The 16,066-nt window shown below is 39.8% G+C and overlaps 2 protein-coding genes across 2 annotated transcripts in view; both read left to right on the top strand.

The window, feature by feature from the left end:
- LOC146557227 (extended synaptotagmin-3-like) overlaps positions 1-4,028 on the top strand; it is a 15,087-nt gene extending 11,059 nt beyond the window's left edge. Inside the window, exons 17-23 of the mRNA XM_085249149.1 lie at positions 1-46; positions 171-526; positions 661-759; positions 854-985; positions 1,129-1,234; positions 2,461-2,510; positions 2,855-4,028. The exon at positions 1-46 is cut by the window's left edge and continues 104 nt beyond it. Of these exons, the coding sequence (XP_085105275.1) occupies positions 1-46; positions 171-526; positions 661-759; positions 854-985; positions 1,129-1,234; positions 2,461-2,510; positions 2,855-2,888 (823 nt within the window). The 3' untranslated portion in view covers positions 2,889-4,028. The remainder of the gene's footprint in view (positions 47-170; positions 527-660; positions 760-853; positions 986-1,128; positions 1,235-2,460; positions 2,511-2,854) is intronic.
- Positions 4,029-6,674: 2,646 nt separating this feature from the next.
- On the top strand, positions 6,675-15,720 carry LOC146557226 (extended synaptotagmin-3-like). The gene is made up of 21 exons (XM_085250550.1): positions 6,675-6,683; positions 7,295-7,429; positions 7,564-7,640; positions 8,050-8,119; positions 8,204-8,293; positions 8,348-8,418; positions 8,519-8,639; positions 8,831-9,007; positions 9,281-9,363; positions 10,254-10,302; positions 10,454-10,543; positions 10,681-10,747; positions 10,838-10,859; positions 12,955-13,063; positions 13,223-13,309; positions 13,598-13,747; positions 13,891-14,246; positions 14,398-14,496; positions 14,818-14,949; positions 15,074-15,199; positions 15,681-15,720. Exons 1-21 carry the CDS (start codon positions 6,675-6,677, stop codon positions 15,718-15,720), a joined length of 2,160 nt encoding a protein of 719 aa, XP_085106676.1.
- Positions 15,721-16,066: the final 346 nt, after the last annotated feature.

The following is a 16,066-nucleotide window of genomic DNA, read 5'->3' as shown; positions in this document are numbered from 1 at the left end:
GCGCTCTGGAGCAACCAGCCAGATCAAACTGAAGGCCACTCTGAGGGTGGGCATGCAAACATACACCCAAAGCAAATTATCTCTGTTGGTTTCCCCATTGTGTTTTCCACCTCTCTCATAAGTGATGGTTTTAGCCACAGTAGCACTGCTCATGTCTTCAACTCACACAGATTCTTAAATTGGAAGAGCCTCCACCCAAGCCTATCGTCAATCCTCCTTCAGAAGTCAAACAGCAACAGACCAAACAAGCAGGGAATACCTCAGTCTCCAATCCCTCCAACGCTCCATCCTCTTCTAACGCAGTTTCCTCCAAAGAAATTCCTGTTGTCTCTACTCCGAAACAAGTGCCAACTTCACCAAATGAAGGTTATTTAGCTCAACGCCGTGGCTCCTTCCAGGCGCCTGAAAACAGGAAGGAATCATCGTCATCAGCAAACTTGCGTCGGTTCGACTCTCACAGCCTGCTATCGGAGAACTCTATTGCTTCATCACGATTCGACCTGTCAGATGGAGCCACCTATCCCGAGTGAGACTTTGTTCTCTGCATGTTCTGTTAATGTCGACATCTAACCTTTTTAGAAATATGGTGAACTGAGGCAGTTGCTGCATTTTTGAAAGAGTAGAAATAAAAGTGACCTTTGCATATTTGTTTCTCTTTAGGGCCATTAGGAATCATCAGGGTTCGTTTGGAGAGATTGAGCTGGTTATACGCTACGCAACCCTGAGACATAAGCTTGTTGTCGTTGTTAACAGTTGCAGGTATGTCCCAAAAATCTGTCTTCAATAGTATTTAAGGCAGTAAAAAATGTAATTAAATATTCAAAACTTAAATACCGTGGTCTGTACCACACAGGAACCTATTCCCCTGCAGCGAGAATGGCACAGACTCTTACGTCCGCCTGTATCTCCTCCCCGACCAAACCTGGAAGCATCGTAAGAAGACGCATGTCAAGAAGAGGACAACTAATCCTGTCTTCAATGAAAAGTACGCTTACCTGATTCATTAACCATCTTGTACTAATTTTTTCAAATAGGAAGAATTGATAATTTATAGTTTGCAGATTGTGTATCTTTAAAGCTCAGCCATTGACATGGTTTCCTTTTTGTCCCAACCTGCTTTCATCACAGGGTTGAGTTTGACGTCTTACTCGAGCAAGCACAAACTAGGAAGTTGGATGTATCTGTGAAAAATAACAAGATGTTGGTTTCCAGAGAGAGAAAGGACATTGGCTCGGTGGGTAATTATACTTATAGATCAGATGAGCTACTCATGTGGTAGTGATTCCCTGAAAATATAAATAATAAAATATGTAACTATGTACAATGGGGAGGAAAGCATTAGAGCCCCTGCTGAATTTGCAATTTTGCTAACTTAGAAAGAAATGAACACACTCTAATATTGATGCAGAAACACAGAATATGAACCGAAAGTCCAGAAAAGAAAGCATTACATCAAAGTGATAAATGATTTACATGTTGGTGGTATGTTTTAGGTCACTGTCATTTTGGAAGACCTATCCACGACCCACCTTCAGTGTTCTGTCTGAAGGAAGAAGGTTCTTTTATGGCCCTGTTCATCGACCCCTTAATGTGCTGAGATCGTCCTGTACCCTTGGCAAAAACAAGGGAAAAAAGTCTCAAAGTATTATGTTTCCAGCTCCGTCATACTCAGCATTTCCTTCCTTGTAAACATGGAGGAAACTGATCCTGTAGACAGGTGTGCTTTATAAATATAATGAATTGACATCAGTAGTATCTTGATTGATTAACTGTAATCACAGTAAATTTGTAGCAGCCAGAATAATGGCTTGGTTTTAGGCAAATACTTATTTCAGTCAATGACATGCAAATCAGTTTATAACTTTTATGATTTTTTTTCTGGATTTTTGATAAATATTATGTCTTTAAAATGAAACTACCATAAAAAAAATTCAGACTTTATTTCTTTGTGTGAAACTTACTTCCCTTTCTATATTTCTGTTCCTGACCTAAGCTTTAAAACTACTTGCAGCCGTCCAGTGCCACTCTTGGCCACCTAGTAGATGAACCTATGGTATAAATTTGAAATTCCTAGGTAACTTCCTTCTTGAGTTATCACATTAACAAGATTCTCAAAAAACTTGACTTTTGAAATGCACATTGAGGTTGAGGTCACTAAGATTCAAAATTCATACACGATTTTGAGGAGATGTAGTATCAACTTGAAATTCCTACATCGCCACTGGTGTCTGCCTGACGACAAGACCCCAGAAAGCCTTTTACAGCTGTGGGGTAAAAGGTTGTTAGTGAAACTGCTCGGTGCACTGCGATTTGTCGAACAAATATGCAACCTTTCATTTTCCAAACGGGCTCATAACAGTTTTCTTTTTTATTGATCCCTTTCATGTCAAACTGTCTTTGGCTGTCACTCTTTTGCAGCCTGTTCCAGATAATTAATGACACTTTTGCTTCTGTCCACAGATAATAATAGATCTATCAGAAATGGATCTAGTCAAAGGCATCACAGCGTGGTAAGGGGACACTTTTCTTTTTGCATGGTTTATGTGACACTAGCTACAAACAAAATGTTAGTAATTCCTGATGTGTCGCTCTGATTGCCCCTTTGCTGTGGGGCACTTTTTTCCTGTGTCTTTTTTTTATATAACTTCCTGGACTATTGCTGCCGTTATGGAAGTTTTATAGCAATGTAGCATAAACAGTTTTTGTACAAATTCCCAGATGAGTGTAATTGTGGAGGGCATAGAGCCTATCTGCCTGATGGCAGAAGGGAATTAAAACAATAGAAGATAACCTTTGCTAATTTTTATTTTATACTTATAATCACATAAACGTGTGATATTTCTTTTCTCTGAAGGTATGAGCTCACTCTACCCGGGCTGAAGAAGTGAGTGTAACATGTACAACTGAGAGAAACTTCAGCTTGAAAAGCTGCTGCTGCAACCGCTGCAGAGAAAATGACAGACGTTCATACTCCTTACTCATCCGAAACACAGCAAACCAAGATTTATTTGTGTGTGTGTGTGTGCTTTTTTTTTTTTTTTTTGTAACAAAAAGACCCTTAATAACAATGAAAAAAAGGTTTGTGCAAGCAAAGCAACGCCTATATTTTGGTTATTTCATCTGAACCAAAGTTCATCTTTAGTGTTATATTGTAAATAGATTTATTGACAGTTTTTATGTATATATATTGGGGCAAATCAGGTAAAAGCCAAATGTTTGTTACAGCAATGTAGATGAGTGAGTGCATGGTGAGGAAGGATTACAGACTTCGATAAACACTGAAATGCACGAAGTCCCACTAAGCAGATTTTACATCGAGGCAGCTGAGCTGTTCTGCAGCTCATTGGAAGTAAAACTGCATCCAAGAAGGGCACAAGCCAAGTTCTTTGGCCTCAGTTACTGACTCAATAGGATGTCATTCCTTTTAAAGCTAATCTTCTCAGACCATTCAAAATAACATCTCAGTACGCCGTCACTCTCTTTATGAGGGACTACAGTTCTGAGCTAAGTAGTTAATCAGAGGTTTGACATAAACACTTTAAAGAAAGATTATTTTTTTTTGTATTTATGTATTATTTAAAAAAAATCTCAATTGTAGTTGGTAAATTTGTTACAACAGGTGGCAGAATATTTTTAGTAGAACTGTCTTCAGACTACCAGAGATCTATAGTGGATGAAGACTTTGTCTTGGCTAATAGTTTGATGTTTTTCTGTTTTACATTAATTATTGAGCAGGGAAGCTGTTCCCAGTTGTTGTTTTTGAGCTGAAACTAAAAGGGACATTCATTTTCAATTCATATTCATGGCAAATAAATATCTTCAAACTAATACATGGTTGATTTGACATCATTTCAGTGTGAAAGTGTGATTGTGAAAAGAATAAATCTCTTCAGGCAGATTCCCAGATGACCAGCTGGGGGTATAGAGTCCCTATTCTCCCCACTGAACGCAGGGAGTATGTAATCAGTCACGTTTGTTAGTCTGTTTAGCGTCCAAAGCTTTCCAAGATATCCTTTTCAAATTTTGTGTGATGGTAGATAATATGCATATCCAAAAATAAAGATTGTAAGTGTCATGATCTTGGGTCTGGTGAATATTCTCTATTTTGTGGCTCTCGTGGCGTAGTCTTTTGTATTTGTAGCTCCCTAAGTTAGCTTTTGTATTTTGTCATTTCTAGGCTTTAGATTTTGTTACTGTGCCTCCCTGAATTCCTTGTGTTATGCCTGGTCGCCCTAGTTTCCATGTTCGTGAATTTCTTGTTTTACTTTGACAGTCCTGCGTTCGTCTATTCTGTTTCACTTTCTCCCTGTCTCATGTGTGTGATTAGTCCCAGCTGTGTTCCCTGTTCCTGTTTCCCTCGTTACCCTCTTGTGTATTTTGCCCTCTGTCTTCCTTTATCTGTTGTTGGTTTGTCTGATTGTGTCCCTCCATGTTTCCCGGTTCCAAGTATCATACAGTGTTTTGTAGTTAGTTTTTCCAGTAAAGAAAAAAAAACGTGCAAAATTGTGAACCGCGTTATAGCGAGGGACCACTGTATTGCTATTTTATTGCTTATTATATTCCTCGCACTGTTTGCAATTTCCACATGCTCTTATATGAGTGATAGAGTGCAGTACTACTTTTCAAGGCTGACTGTACTCTGGGAAAGAGTCGCTAGGGGGCAGTACCACCACATATACAGAGTCGGCTTGTTAATCTAAACAGGCGTTCCTGTTTAGGTGATTTGTGATCCTGTTTAGTTAAACATAACATAACACCGAAGAGGAAAAGCAGTTGAAGCGTACATGCGCGTGGGTCCTCTTGTTCACAGGCTTTAGGGCGAGTTAATTGGTTACCTAGCAACGGCGCTGAGTTTCTCTAAAGAGTTTATGATAACTATGAACCTTTACAGATAGTTTAACACATGTAAGTAAGTGTTAAACCAGGGTTAACACAGGTACGTTCAAAATACAACAGCTGTCTGTGTCTTCTGATACAGCATCATCGCTGTCAATTCACATATCAATTTATGTTGAACACTACCTGAACAATGACTCAGCAGGCCAAAACTGAGGGAAACTGAAGTGCCTTTAAAAACAATCCCTCCAACAGTATTGTACACAGCTCTTTCATATTATTCATGATATGCAAGCTTTGATATATAAGTGCTTGAAAAATTATTTGAAAGGACATTAAGGTTTGTATGCAGAGAAGTTGATCAGCGGTCCACTCCCCTCCCTGGACTTAATTGCCAGCTCAAGATGTCTCTCCAGAGCCAGGGCAAGTATACAGGACCACCTCCATCCTAACCACCACCTCTTCAACATCCCGCCCTCTGGAAAAAGGTTCAGATCCATCAGGTGCAAAAACAACAGACTAAAGAACACCTTCTTCCCGATGGCCGTCAGAACTCTTAATGCAAACTAAGAGTGAGTAAAGACTTGTCCAACACATCCACTCTGACACTGCTATTGATCATCCATGTGCAATATCTCAATCTTTCCATGTTCTGTGCAATATTTTTTGGGCTCATGTGCAGTATCTTTGGTATGTGCAATATTTTCCGGTCTTGTGCAGTACTTTGGTCTCAGTAGAATTACCATCTCCACCCTAAATGACCACAGCACCTCCACCCTTATTTATTTATTATATTTTATAATTGTCCTTGTATGCAGACCCACAATCAGAATCAGAATCAGAAACTTTATTGTCATTGTCACGAGAACAACGAAATGAAGAATGGTCCCCGATCATTGCAACATCCCTAGCAATATCAAAATATAAATAAAACAATAAAATTCAATAAATAAAATAGATAGAATACTTAAAATACTAATAAGATGTAACAGTAAAACATTCACATACATTCCCACACACATGCTTCAGGCCGTGCATAGATTAACACAAGAGTGGCGTGATGGACATTTTTTTTGTAGTATTCAGATGTGTTATTGCAGTTGGATAACAACTGTGTTTGAGTCTATTAGTCCTTGCTCTGATTGCCCTGTACCGTCTGCCTGAGGGCAACAGTTCGAACAGCGAGTGGCCAGGATGTGAGGTGTCTTTTATGATGTTTTGGGCCTTTTTAAAACAGTGGGCATTGTGTAGAACTTCCAGTGTGGGGAGAGGGCAGCCAGTGTTTCTTTTTCAATGTTTCTTCCTTGTCTTTATGTCAGTGGCTTCTATCTGCTCCTTTGGCCAGCTTATTATCCCAGCAGGATACCTGATCATGGGCAGGGCGTAGGTGTTCTTACCATTCAGCTGGCTCCTCAGGAATTGCCTGACCCTCTGCAGGTACTTGGTGGTTGCAGCTTTCCTAACGGCCTCTTCATGGTTCCCATTTGCCTGTGGGATCCCCAAGTACTTGTAACTGTCCCCAGTGTATGCAATGTTTCCTTCTGGTAGTTCGATCCCCTCAGTTCTGACTACTTTCCCTCTCTTTGTTGTTGTTGTTGTTATCATCCGACTACGTTTCTCCAGTCCGACTGACATTCCGATTTCATTGCTGTATATCCTGGTGGAATCGATGTTTCATTCACTCTTGGCATACAGCTTGATGTCATCAATGTACAGGAGGTGGCTGAAAACTGGCCCACTTTTCATCAGGGTGCCCTGGTTCCTCAACACCTGACGCGGACCTTGTTGATCTGGGTGACATCCGATCCGGCATCCCTTCATATTTATCTGTCTCGCTCATGTCTGCGGTAGGCTCACTTAGCATACAGTGGCTTGCAAAAGTATTCGGCCCCACATTTTGTCACATTTCAGCCACAAACATGAATCAATTTCATTGGAATTCCACGTGAAAGACCAATACAAAGTGGTGTACACGTGAGAAATGGAACGAAAATCATACATGATTCCAAACATTTTTTACAAATAAATAACTGCAAAGTGGGGTGTGCGTAATTATTCAGCCCCCTGAGTCAATACTTTGTAGAACCACCTTTTGCTGCAATTACAGCTGCCAGTCTTTTAGGGTCTGTCTCTACCAGCTTTGCACATCTAGAGACTGAAATCCTTGCCCATTCTTCTTTGCAAAACAGCTCCAGCTCAGTCAGATTAGATGGACAGCGTTTGTGAACAGCAGTTTTCAGATCTTGCCACAGATTCTCGAGAAATTTAAAGCAGGCTTAGGCTACAAAAATATTAAAATAAGTTGTCATTTTAAAAAGTTAAATAAGCCATTTGATACATTAAGCCTTTTTGTTTTCACCTCATATAAGAGAGCAAATAAAATTCTATGTACCATGTGATCTCATAGGTGCTGAATCAAGTTGTGCTAAAGTGGTGTGGTGTTTTTTTATGTGTTCAGGTGTTGGAGCAGGCGTGGCCATTCATTGGGATGTACATGGAGAAGCTACTTAGAGAAAAGATCCAGTCATCCATCAGGTCCTCCAATCCTGCACTCAAAGTGTTCACATTTACCAAGATTCATTTTGGATACAAAGTGTGTGGTTTTGATTTATGCACCATTTTTATTTGTTCTGCTTCAAAAATTCAGTAACATTCATCATTGGAAGTGCATCATAGGTGATGTATTGTGGCCGAGTGATTTTTTTTTTTTTTTTTTTTTTTTTTCAGCCTCTCAAGATCACTGGAATAAGAGCGTACACACATGAAGTGGAACATAGGGAAGTGATTCTAGACATGAATATAAGGTTGGTCAAACACATTTTTTCACCTTAGTTTACAAAGTAGTAATAATAATAATGGATTGGATTTATATAGCGCTTTTCAAGGCACACAAAGCGCTTTACAATACCACTATTCATTCACTCTCGCATTCACACACTGGTGGAGGCAGCTACGGTTGTAGCCACAGCTGCCCTGGGGCAGACTGACAGAAGCCAGGCTGCCATATCGCGCCATCGGCCCCTCTGGCCAACACCAGTAGGCAAGTAGGGTAAAGTGTCTTGCCCAGGGACACAACGACCAGGACAGAGAGCCCAGGGATCGAACCGGTGACCTTCCGGTTACAGATGCGATTCCCAACCCCCTGAGCCACACGGTAGTGTGATGTTTTCTCTTGTCATCATTTATGTCTGACCAGCTCAGTTTACTCTCCAGTTATGATGGTGATGTGGACATGAGCACTGATGTGAGCCTGGCAATCACAACTCGTGTGAAAGGACTTAAAGTGAGCATCTCATTTTTCTGTGTTCTCTCCATCGTCTATATCACATGCTTACTGTTCATGTAAAACTCGCTCTGAATCTTCCAGCTTCAGGGGATGCTGAGGGTCATTTTAGAGCCTCTTATTGGTCAAGTACCGCTGGTGGGAGGAGTGACTTTTTTCTTCCTTCGCCGCCCTGTAAGTGGCCAGAGACTTTCTCACAGCCTTATTATGACGAGTGGAGCCTTGTAGTTAGTAATGTTTAAAACTCTGCACATAAACTGGACTGGTACGCCAAACCTTTTGAGCATCCCTTCTTTAAGGTCTCAAATAATATTTTAAATATTTGAAATGAATGATTTTATTACTCGGTGTTTACTTGTTTGGTTGCTGTCCTCTCTCATCACATCTTTCACCTCACAGTTCACTGTCTGAGGAGACGATCTTGGATGCTATAGCTTCCATCATGGTGTTGCCCAACCGCATGTGCATTCCCCTCATAGACAAGGTCAAAGGGGACCAGATGAGGTTCCCACTTCCTCATGTTAAATATTTTTGGAGTTATTTTCATCTTATAACTTGCAGCTACAGTAAGCAGCAGTTCACATTAAAAAACAGAATCCTATCAAAATAAAAAAGTATAAAAATTTTGAATGTTGTTTTGACTATTGCTAGTTTTTTGCTCTTTCAGTTTACCTGACTGTTAATGTGAATACTTGTGCTTTTTCATCTCAGGGGGTGGTGAGGGTCCACTTGTTGGAGGCCAGAGATCTGGTGGCTAAGAACACACACGTGATGAATTTAATGAAAGCGAAATCAGACCGATATGCCACACTGAGAGTGGGCAGCACGCATTTCAAAAGCAAGACTGTCAAAGAGAATTTGTTCCCAAAATGGAATGAAGTGTATGAGGTACACAAACACACTGCACTTATCCACACTTTGATTCAGTAATCGATTACTGTTTGATTCTGACACTCTTTTTTCCCTTAACAAAAAAATGTGTCACTTAATTCTCATGGACAAACTTGAAAACACAATTACGTGGAGTTTGTTTGCATTTTTGCTCAGTATCTTATATCCACTTTTTCTTAATGTAACCCACTGAAATCCCATTCAGTGAAATTTAATCAAAATACTTGAAAGACAATTAAAACATTGTTGTTGTTGTTTTTGTGTGTGCAGTTTATTGTCCATGAGGCCCCGGGGCAGGAGCTAGAATTAGAGCTGTGCAATGAGGGCGCAGACAAAGATGATTGTCTTGGAAGGTAAATCGAATATTAAATGGATTTTGGCCAAATTCTTTAATGATAATAATAATGATGGATTGCATTTATATAGCGCTTTTCGGGGCCCTCAAAGCGCTTTACAATACCACTATTCATTCACTCTCACATTCACACACTGGTGGAGGCAGCTACAGGTGTAGCCACAGCTGCCCTGGGGCAGACTGACAGAAGCCAGGCTGCCATATCGCGCCATCGGCCCCTCTGGCCAACACCAGTAGGCGGTAGGTGAAGTGTCTTGCCCAAGGACACAACGGCCGGGGCTCGAACTGGCAACCTTCCGGTTACAAGACGAACTGCCAACTCTTTGAGCCACGATTGCCCCATCTTTAGGCAGCATCTGCCAATCAGTCATCAGTAGATTTCTCGTTGTAGTGCCTCCTGTAGTCACTGATGTCAACAGATCCAACTTAAAGACAGTTTTATCACTCAATATTCAACATATTTAATTTTTGTCCATAATATGTCATTTACTTGTATTTGTATAGCACTTTTCTGGTTTTACTGGCCATACATGACCAATCAAAGCTTTCACGCTTCTGGGTCGTTTGACCCAGCATTTTCTGTTTCTGGTGTTTTTGTATTATTCTGTATTATGATTTAGGTTCTGATTCCTTAGTTGTGCTGATTATTATTATTATTATTGTAATCTTCATGTTAGGGTAGGTTTAGTTCAGTGTCTTGTCTGTGCCTGCCGTGTTTCCTGTGTTAATTTGAAAGTCCGTGTCTCATGTCAGTGTGTGTAGTTTTACTTTCTTTTTAAATGTAGTGATATGATTATTGCTTTGGTATGCATTTCTGAGCCACGAAACTGATTAAAATAATGATCTGTCTGAGTTCTGATGTTATTCTACATTTCTTGTCTAATTTAGATATAACCTTGATTTTGGAGAAGTGAAGAGGGAGAAACAAATGGATCAGGTGAGCTTTTTTAACGCTAATAAACAACTAATAGCAGTATTTCTGTGCTAGAGGACATTGCAGGATTTATGTAGTGTTCAAGCTTCTGTTATAATTTCCTCTAGTTCTAGATTTGTATTTAATCCTTTTGAACATCCTTTTACTCATGCAGTGGTTTCCTGTGGACAGGGCACTGCATGGTGAAGTTCATCTTAAGCTCCAGTGGTTTTCCCTTCAGACTGACACCAGCCTGCTGAAGGAGGTACAGCAGCTTAGTGTTTCTTTGATGTCAATAACATCAGGATTTTATTATTCATCTTTTAACTGCCGCTGTAGGTAGCTCAGTGTCCAGCTGCTATGTAACTCATGTTCATTCTCTCTCCCAACTCTTCCTTCCAGTCCACGGACAATTTTGCCTGTGCTGTGCTTGCAGTGTACCTGCACAGTGCCGCAGATCTACCAGTAAGTATCTTCTAATAGGGAGTATTAGAAAATACTGACGTAAGTCAGTGATGCAAATGTGCTCAGCTGTATTTTTGTACTGCTCTACAAAAAGATGGCCGTGAGTCTCGAGAAAAGTAGTTTCACTTTATTATCTTCTAATTTTATAAGAATATTTGGCACCAAAGTACAGTATTAGAGCGCTTTATATTTAACTGAGTGTTGCGCCACTGAAAAACAGTAAAAGTGTGTTTATTTGAAATTAAAATTTGACATAGGTATATAAAAAATTCAAGCTTTGTTTTACTCATTAAAAATAACAGAGAGTGATATATTTTACTTCTCGGCAGCGAGCACATAAACATCTAACTTTCTGTGTGATTGCACATATTGTTGTTAAAACCAGCCCACTGGTCATAATGGAGATATTTTTTCATCTGATATCAGATAAAACTGGCGTCAGTTCTGAGAATGCATTTTGTAATTTAATTTCTGCTGCACTAAAAAAGAAAAATAAATCACATAAATTTGTCGTTAATGAAAAATTTAGATATTGGGGGGGGGGGTGTTAAATTTATTTTCTTTCTACTATAAAATTGTCCAAAAATGTAACTCTCTTGAACAATATTTCAACTTTGCTTTCGAGTTTGTGGCTCATAACAAAGGGCAGTCCTTATCTTTCATTGGTACTTAGCTTTTCTTTCATTTTTGTGTCCTAGAGTTGATGATGCTTTTGAATGTTGATGTCTCAGTTTGATCAGGAGCTTTGTGTTATCACTCCAAGTGCTCTTGTGTCTGTGAAAGCTGGCCTTTTTGTCTGGCAAATGCCTCTGATTTTACGTAGCTGTGTTACTGACAGCTGGTCTTCCTCCTGAGCAATGTTCAGGTTACGTTTGCTAGCATAAAGAAGAATGCAGAAAGTGAACATAGTCGGGAACTTTTGAGGAAATTAGAACTATTAAATCTTTTTTTAAATCAGACACACACTGACACATTACCAAGGTTGCTATACTCACAGATCTTTTTATAGTTACATGGTATTATGTGTGAATCCATTCATCTTGTTATTTAGGCACTGGCAGGCAAGGAGCATGTTTTCACAGAGACCAGCTAAACATTTCTCAGTTCTGTTGCCTTCAGAAGCATTGCCTCTGACTGCCCTCTGGTGGCCATAGTGTGACAACGCAATAACACAGTGAGGTGTGATGGAGCATTGTCCTGCATGAAAATCATGTTTTTCTTGAAGGATGCAGACTTCTTCCTGTACCACTGCTTGAAGAAGGTGTCTTCCAGAAACTGGCAGTAGGACTGGGAGTTGAGCTTGACTCCATCCTCAACCCAAAAAGGCCCCACAAGCTCATCGTTGATGATACCAGCCCAAACCAGTACTCCACCTCCACCTTGCTGGCGTCTGAGTCGGACTGGAGCTCTCTACCCTTTACCAATCCAGCCACGGGCCCATCCATCTGGCCCATCAAGACTCACTCTCATTTCATCAGTCCATAAAACCTTAGAAAAACCAGTCTTGAGATATTTCTTGGCCCAGTCTTGACGTTTCAGCTTGTGTGTCTTGTTCAGTGGTGGTCGTCTTTCAGCCTTTCTTACCTTGGCCATGTCTCTGAGTATTGCACACCTTGTGCTTTTGGGCACTCCAGTGATGTTGCAGCTCTGAAATATGGCCAAACTGGTGGCAAGTGGCATCTTGGCAGCTGCACGCTTGACTTTTCTCAGTTCATGGGCAGTTATTTTGCGCCTTGGTTTTTCCACACGCTTCTTGCGACCCTGTTGACTATTTTGAATGAAACGCTTGATTGGTCGATGATCACGCTTCAGAAGCTTTGCAATTTTGAGACTGCTGCATCCCTCTGCAAGATATCTCACTATTTTTGACTTTTCTGAGCCTGTCAAGTCCTTCTTTTGACCCATTTTGCCAAAGGAAAGGAAGTTGCCTAAAAATTATGCACACCTGATATAGGGTGTTGATGTCATTAGACCACACCCCTTCTCATTACAGAGATGCACATCACCTAATATGCTTAATTGGTAGTAGGCTTTCGAGCCTATACAGCTTGGAGTAAGACAACATGCATGAAGAGGATGATGTGGACAAAATACTCATTTGCCTAATAATTCTGCACTCCCTGTATGTGCAAGGGTTTATTTCTGGTTTAAATGTTGACAGTGGCTCACAGAAACACAGACTCAGCTAACAGTAGTTGTAAACTAGAACAGATGTTCTCACTGCCTCACTGGTTTGCTTTTATTTCAGCTCACAAAGAGAACCACCTGTCCCAACTCCTTTGTGGAAATGTCCATTGACGACGACGTTAAGAAAAGCGAGGTAGGTATTGCTAATACGCCATTTCCACCTTTAAGTGCATATGTCCTTTTTTCGATTATTTTTCTTCTGTAAAAATTTAAAACACTGGTCAGTTCATCTGCTTCAGAGATTGCAGTTACATCCACACATCACAGTGACCGTCTTGCTCTCTTTCCACAGGTTGCGTATGCATCTAAAGATCCAGTTTGGGAAAAGGGTTTCACCTTCTTTGTGCATAATGTCAGTGCACAGGAGCTCATTGTTCAGGTTTGTCATTTACTCCGTACTGTTTGTAAAATAATGTAAAATAAATAGTTTAAAACCTTTAATTTAATAACCTAATTAGAAAAGTGATAGCATGTTCTCACATTTTTTCCAGTTTTTAATCAGATATGTTCTTCATACAGTTTTTGTTTTGTATGCCTGTAAACCAATCATTCAAACCTTGATTTCTCCAGTGTGTTGCCAATGTTGTAACACCATATTCCATCTGATCTCTTCATAAGTTTAATCTAATCTTTGTTTTTTCATATTTTCTTTGTTCATGTGGTTCAGGTCAAAGAGCCTGAGAAGAAGAATCTAGTCGGTGTTCTCAGCTTGCCCCTCAGTCACCTGCTCAGAACCTCCAACCTGACTCTAGACCAGCGCTTCATGCTGGAGCGCTCTGGAGCAAACAGCCAGATCAAACTGAGGGCCACTCTCAGGGTGGGCATGCAAGGCTAAAGATCTCTTAGGTTTCCCTGTTTTATTTATTTTAGTTGTTGTTTTTGTTCCCCCCGCCCCCATTGTGTTATTCACTAGTACTGCCAATACAATTCCTCATCAGCTCTGATGTAAATCTCACACAGATTCTTAATTTGGAAGAGCCTCCATCCCAGACTATCTTCAGTCCTCCTCCACAAGGCAAACAACAACAGGCCAGAAAATCAGGGTACAGCTCAGTCTCCAATCCCTCCAATGCTCCACCCTCCTCTCACACAGCTTCCTCCAACAATATCCCTGCTGCCTCTACTCCGAACCTGGAGGGAGCATCACCAAGCAAAGGCTATTTGGCTCAAGGCTGTGGCTCCTCCCAGGCGCCTGAAAACAGGAAGCAATCATCTTCATCAATAAACTTGCGTCGGTTTGACTCCCACAGCCTGCTGTTAGAGAACGTCATCAATTCATCACGATTCGACCTGTCAGATGGAGCCTCCTATCCAGAGTGAGAATTGTTCTCTGTGTGTCCATTTCTGTCCTCTAACGCTGACTTTTAATATTTTTACAGATATAATGAACTAAGCGAGATGCTGCATTCTCAAAAGAACTGAAAGAAAGAAAAGGTGACATTCATATATTTATTTTTACCTCTAAAGGGCCATTAGGAATCATCTGGGTTCATTTGGAGAGATTGCGTTGTCTGTACAATATGCAGCCATGAGGAACAAACTCATGGTCTTTGTTAACAATTGCAGGTATGTCACAGCGATCAAGCAGCACCAGTTATGATTTGCATTTTTAGTGTGATGACATTAAACTCTTTTTCTAATAAGCACCATATGTTGAAATAATATATATATACACCTAGGTCCAGGATATTGAAAATATGTCATATAATATGTTTGCAGTAGCTGGTATAAGTCATAAACAGGCTTAATTTAAGAATATTAAGATATTCATTATTTTTGTTTTAAATTATCTGAACTCAACACATCAGATGAGAAAAAGGCAACAGTTAGAGATTGTAAATTGCACATATAATATACAGTTTTCTTTTAAAATCCTCTGTCACGCAGGAATTTATTCCCCTGCAGTGAGAACGGCACAGACTCTTACGTCCGCCTGTATCTCCTTCCTGTCCAAAGCTTGAAGCATCGCAAGAGGACCGGTGTCAAGAAGAGGGCGATCAATCCCATTTTCAAAGAAAAGTGAGCGTAATAAACTAATTCTACATATCCCGTTTGTTTTTTAAAAAACGAAGAGCTGGGAGTTTTAAAGTTTGTGCACAGTGTTACTTTCTTTTACTTTTCTGACAATCATCTTTTGTCACAGGTTTCAGTTCGATGTGACACTCAGGGAAGCACAAACTAGGAAGTTGTATGTGTCTGTGAAAAGTAACAAGATGTTGGTCTCCAGAGAGAAAAAGGGCATTGGCTTGGTATGTTATGCTACGTCAGGGTAAACGGCATTGATACCTTAAAAATAATAAAACTATACACTGAGGAATATTCCTATTTGTAAATAAACATTTTTATAGTAATTAGAGTGATATATGCTTCTGATAAAAATAATCTTAATTTTTAAAAACATATTAAGAAATAATCAGTATTGGTGTCATTAAAATTGAAACAAATATAATTACTATCTAATATAAACAACTCATTTTTTCTGATACAAGCTTTAAAAAGCAGTTTAATCTATTTGTTTTCTATCTATCTATACATACATATGAGTGTCAGTATGAAGCATCTTATAAGGGGCAATACTTGTTTCTGGGTTTTCACTAAAATAACCACTTTCAGCACCAAATACAAACTGGTGCTGGTTTCTTTGTTTCTTTGTTGATTGCAAGTCATGGACTCTAATGTAAAACCGTGTGTGGGTGATTATTTGTTTTTAGATATAGTCATGTGAATATTTCACACCTGTTTCTCTAAAGGTATGAGCTCACTCTGCTTGGGCTGAAGAAATCCATCTAGCAAGTGGATCTGAGAAAAGCTTTGCAACTTAAAAATCACCTCATCAGCCACTGCAGGGGAAACTGCCGACATGATGCTTGAAGAGTTTCATACTCCTTTATGGATTTTTTTTTCCGAAAGTAGCAGAAAAACTATCTTTGATCGTGTAAATAAGGAACACTCTGATCCCAGGCACAAAATTCATCTTCCAATCTAGTAACACTGGAGGTCTTACTTGAAACTGACACACTTAAACGTAAGATTAAAACAAGTTTGTGTCACTTTTTGTATGCAAGAAAAGACAATTTGTCAGAACTATAACTGATGAGATATACAAGCAAAAATCAGCTTGTTTTTCAATGCTAAA

Source organism: Mchenga conophoros, linkage group LG16 (assembly GCF_057382185.1).
Source record: "Mchenga conophoros isolate Kocher_MC1m ecotype Shallow Benthic linkage group LG16, M_conophoros_male_GT1.1, whole genome shotgun sequence".
Lineage (NCBI taxonomy): Eukaryota > Metazoa > Chordata > Actinopteri > Cichliformes > Cichlidae > Mchenga > Mchenga conophoros.
This window is presented reverse-complemented; position numbering and strand designations above follow the sequence as displayed.